The sequence below is a fragment of the Phoenix dactylifera genome, chromosome 2 (genome assembly GCF_009389715.1).
Source record: "Phoenix dactylifera cultivar Barhee BC4 chromosome 2, palm_55x_up_171113_PBpolish2nd_filt_p, whole genome shotgun sequence".
Taxonomy (NCBI): domain Eukaryota; kingdom Viridiplantae; phylum Streptophyta; class Magnoliopsida; order Arecales; family Arecaceae; genus Phoenix; species Phoenix dactylifera.
This window is the reverse complement of record NC_052393.1, coordinates 15,813,421-15,818,382: the sequence shown is the minus strand read 5'-3', so window position 1 is coordinate 15,818,382 and position 4,962 is coordinate 15,813,421. Positions and strand designations below refer to the sequence as shown.

The window sequence follows — 4,962 nt, the reverse complement described above, 5'->3', positions numbered from 1 at the left end:
TACTTTCACTTTTAAGTAAGATCATAATTATAAAAATATAATAAAAATTAATAAAATATTAGTGCAATCTAACAATCGCACAAGATATGAGCAGGTTATGTACTAATGAATTTAATATCAACATATATTAAGTAAATATGATTATTAATAATATCACTAATTTCTATATTAATTTAGTAGTACTTATAAAATTTTTTATTTAATATGATTTAATAAGTTACTGAGCTTCTTATTAATGATTTATATTGTTATATTTTGATAAAAAAACTTTATTAAATAAGAGCACTATTTACTATCCAAAATAACAATCTCTATATTAATAGCATGATTTGATATGGGTGTCTACATAGCAACTGAAGAACATTGTTCAATCAAAGCTTCTACTTTAGGACACACACAACTAAGCTTCTTATTAATGATTTATATTGTTATATTTCGATAAAAAAACTTTATTAAATAAGAGCACTATTTACTATCCAAAATAACGATCTCTATATTAATAGCATGATTTGATATGGGTGTCTACATAGCAACTGAAGAACATTGTTCAATCAAAGCTTCTACTTTAGGAGACACACACACATACACACATACAACTAAGCTTCTTATTAATGATTTATATTGTTATATTTTGATAAAAAAACTTTATTAAATAAGAGATTTACTATCCAAAATAACGATCTCTATATTAATAGCATGATTTGATATGGGTGTCTACATAGCAACTGAAGAACATTGTTTAATCAAAGCTTCTACTTTAGGACACACACACACAACTAAGCTTCTTATTAATGATTTATATTGTTATATTTTGATAAAAAAAACTTTATTAAATAAGAGCACTAAAGATTAGGCTTGGCGAGAAAGAGGCATTCGTTACTTCCGAATCGGAGTCTGAATTTTCCTATTTACTATCCAAAATAACGATCTCTATATTAATAGCATGATTTGATATGGGTGTCTACATAGCAACTGAAGAACATTGTTCAATCAAAGCCTCTACTTTAAGAGACACACACACACACACAATGTGTGGGATACAACTTTTGTTATTTTTTTTCAGTTGCTTTAAAATGTAATATAGAATAGATATAATAGATAGATTATAGAAATAGAATACAAAATAATAGGCAGAAGAATCTAATTATCTTCTAAACTAGAAATCATATTAATAATATTATTAATATGGGTATCTACATGGCGAATGAAGAGCCCAGCACACGTTGAGCCTCCATTTTAATTATATATAGTAGATAATAGATATAATAGATAATAAAATATATAATCAAATAGAATAGATATAAGAGCTTTATTTATTATCCAAAATAAAGACTATATTAATGATATTTATTATCCAATGTAACTAATGCAAAGATGGGACTAGGAAGATGATTCTTCTTTATTGGCTTTATTATATCTAAGTTCCCCTTAATTTTTTTGCAAAATATCTGTTTGTCTATTTAGGTGTTCTCAGTATGCAATATGCTAGATAATAATGCTATAGGTTCCAATGACTTTAGATAGTGAAGAGAGCCATGATGAGAAGGAAAAGTGCAAGGATAGATGCCATTTTGTTTGCGGGGTAGTAGCTCTCCAACTAAGACTAGGTTTACTGTATTTATTTTTCTTAAACTTACTGAGTGATGGCTGGAACTTAAGTCACAAGAATTGTAATTTAAGTGCCGAACTTCGTTTAAGTTTTGAATGATTGTAATCCTTAAACCAATAAGTTGGAAAATTGAGAGACCGTCAGTGGCAGCTCTACATGGCCTCTATCTATGGGTTAATTTTTCCAGTCCTGTGTTTGCAAATGCACTTGAAGGCTAGCTAGAACATGGTTCCCTGTCACCTTCCATCATGGAACCGATCAGCCTGTTCTTTGTTCTTTAAAATTCCTAATCCCTAATCAGCCTTTTATCCTGTAGATCTTATTATTACTAATAACTACATATGTACCTACTACTGTTTAAAAAGGACTGAAAGTTACAGGATAAGAAGCATCTTGTTTGGAAAAAGGTGAAGAGCGCATTTCTACTTCTTTTTTGCAATAGAGCCCTTGTAGATTGAATCTCCATATATGGGTCTAATTGTCGATGACAACTATGCTCTTCAGGCCATTTGATATTTACAGCCAAGGTCTTAAATCTCGGTAAGACAAGGGGGTGTCTTGTGAGAATTGGGAGGGGTTAGGGTGGGGGAGGTCTCCGTCACCCATCTACATGGCAGAATAACAAGAGAAAAGAAAGGAAGGAATAAAGGAAAGAAGAAGAAATCCTCACCCTTGCTTAGCATTCCGCTTGTGATCCTAGAGAATTCGAGAAATAGGCCCGACCAAAAAATAAGAAGAAATTCTTCTTCTTTTCTTTCATACAAAAAAACCTTATCTTGTAAAGAATGGTTTTTTTGTACTTATACACTAAATTGAGAAAGACTAATCAACAATGCAAATAAAGATCATACCATTTTGGTACCTTCAAAGAGAGGCGTGCAATGACAGACTCGGATAAAATAAGATTATGCGTATCGAACCCTTTAGGTATCCAAAGTTCCTTGCAGCATATGCCTACAGGGACAACACTCGACGTGGACAAGGCGGGACAAGGGGCTTCTTATTCTATGAAGAAACGTAGATGCTCCCGTCCCATGGTATTTAAAACCTTGCTTATAGCAAATATAAATGGTATATTATTGATAACAACTATGCTCCATTTGTAGAAGCTTTGGAAAACCATATGAATCATGCAAGGTAAAAATTTTAAAAAAAAATAAGATTCCAATGGCAAAACATGGCAAGGCATTTATCAAAGAACTAATAGTGATTGTCTTCATAAAGAAGAGACCTATATCACATTATATCATAACCTTTACAGAGCACATCATAACATAATACCATATCATCTGACATTTAATTAGCTGAAACATATAACCTATTGATGAACTTACACCAATCTAGCTTTGTGATGAACTAATGAGATTGCTCGTTTCCTTTTTCAAAAATTGACCTCACATAATTTGTTCAATATGATTATATTTAGTGTCGAGAATCAATGTACAAATAGGTGAAGGGTTGATGTTAGGCTGATAGTCAATTCTAAAAAGAAAAGAGATATGCAAAGGAGAATGAGAATTCTTAGAGCTAACCCATGATATAGCTTGATAATTATGATATCAGACAATAACAAGTACCAAATGACACCAAGGGGCCCAAACCTTCCAACAAAAGCCAAGCTCTTTTCTTACCCTTCAGGAATTCTTAATGCTTAAGGAAAAGAAAAATGCCTTGATTCATCAAAATGCATCCATATTCTTTTCACATCCACATTTTTTGTGCAATATTTCTCATCCAACTATCAAATAGATCTAGTTCCACAACAAAATTATGAATCAATAAAAAAAAAAATGAAAGTAAAAGAAAATTTATCAAAAGAGAAACTCTGATCTAAAGAACCAGATATTTTTTTTTTTTGATACATGATCATATACTCTTTCGATGCGAGTATAGAAAGACAGCAGATGCAAAGTTCAGCCGCCCAACGAATGAGATCAAATGCTCTCCTCCTCCTCCTCCTCCTCCTCCGTCTGCTCAGCGCAAAAAGAAAAGAGACTACAGAACGAAAGAAATATTGGATGAGAAGTGAAAGGAAATTCAACGGCGCCTCGAGGCATCGGAATCTAGTTGGGGCTGCACGGGTGGGGAGGGCGATGGCGGCCATCGGTACAAAGGCGACTTGATTGATTGATTCATAGAAAGCCGAACAGGACGGCGAAGCCGAGGACGATGAGCCAGACGATGTGGACGAGGAGGAGGGCCTGGCCGGAGACGAGGCCGCTGCCGCCGTTACCGACCTGGCAGGGCGCCCTCTTGGCCACTCGGACGCCGGCGCAGGCGGCCTCCGGGCAGCCGCACCAATAGGTGACGCCGTCAACGCCGCAGACGGGGTCGGCCCGGAAGCAGTTGATGGGGCAGGAGGAGGAGAAGGCGGAGGTGGACGAGTTGCCGTCGGATAGCAGGACAGTGGGGCAGGCGTCGTCTTCGGCGCCTCCGAGATCCTCAGGGCGGGCGGTGTTCACGAGGACGAGGAGGAGGAGGGTGAGGAAGAGGAAGGGGAAGAGGGTGGTGGCGGGCATGGTGGTGGGCGAGCCGCGGAGGCCGAGGCTCCTCGGCTCGCCGGTGGGGGGGATCGGGAGGCGGCGGAACCCTAGCCGGAACGCCACCGCCCACTGGAGAGGACCTGGAATTTTGATTTCTTCTTCTTCGCCTTATTGTTTTCTTTTTGCTTTTTTCTTTTTCTTTCTTGCTTTCTTCGTCCTCGCCGGGGTGGAAATAGAGCTGGTTTGGGGGTTTTGGTGCGGGGTGGGTGAGAGGTGGGGGACGGCGTGACACGGTCTCGAAGGGCTCTTTCCCTTTTATAAAGCAAACGCGCTCCGAAACCGGTCGTCGAGTCTCTGCCTTCAACAGTAAGGCAAAGAGAGGATTTAAAATAAAAATAAATGTACGATTTTTGTACGCCCAATAGAAGCCGAGCCGTTGTAGTGGTAAATCGAGGTTTCCAACTGTCGCGAGAGATGACCATGATTTTTACTGGCGGTCTTTTCTTTGACTGCCACTTTACGATTAGTGTGGCATTGGCCAAAAATATTAGGCTTGGTTAATTTGATGGAGGGCTATGGTTTTCTTGTCATTCATTTCACATGGATTTACATGCTAGGATCCCAAAGATTAACGAAAGGAGTTGAAACAGATGATCGAAGGTGAGAATTATTGTTGGAATTTTGATCTAGCTGTCCAACGGTTCAGGTGTAGAGAATATGAAAGCCCCATACTTGTGCATGGGTTATTTAGATTAGGGGGCTATTTAGATTTCTATAACTAGAGTTATATGCAGCTCCAAATTACAAATGTGATGATTCAGAAAAATCTTCAGACTCGATGTAAATTACTTTAGCTACTACAGATAGGGC

General features: G+C 37.5%; 1 protein-coding gene across 1 annotated transcript; it reads right to left on the bottom strand.

The window, feature by feature from the left end:
• Positions 1-3,215: 3,215 nt before the first annotated feature.
• On the bottom strand, positions 3,216-4,389 carry LOC103703528. The gene has a single exon (XM_008786407.4). It carries the CDS (start codon positions 4,126-4,128, stop codon positions 3,742-3,744), a length of 387 nt encoding a protein of 128 aa, XP_008784629.1. The 5' UTR covers positions 4,129-4,389; the 3' UTR covers positions 3,216-3,741.
• Positions 4,390-4,962: the final 573 nt, after the last annotated feature.

Coding starts and splice junctions, on each gene's coding strand:
- LOC103703528 (XM_008786407.4), bottom strand. CDS start 4,128: ATGCCCGCCACCACCCTCTTCCCCTTCCTCTTCCTCACCCTCCTCCTC.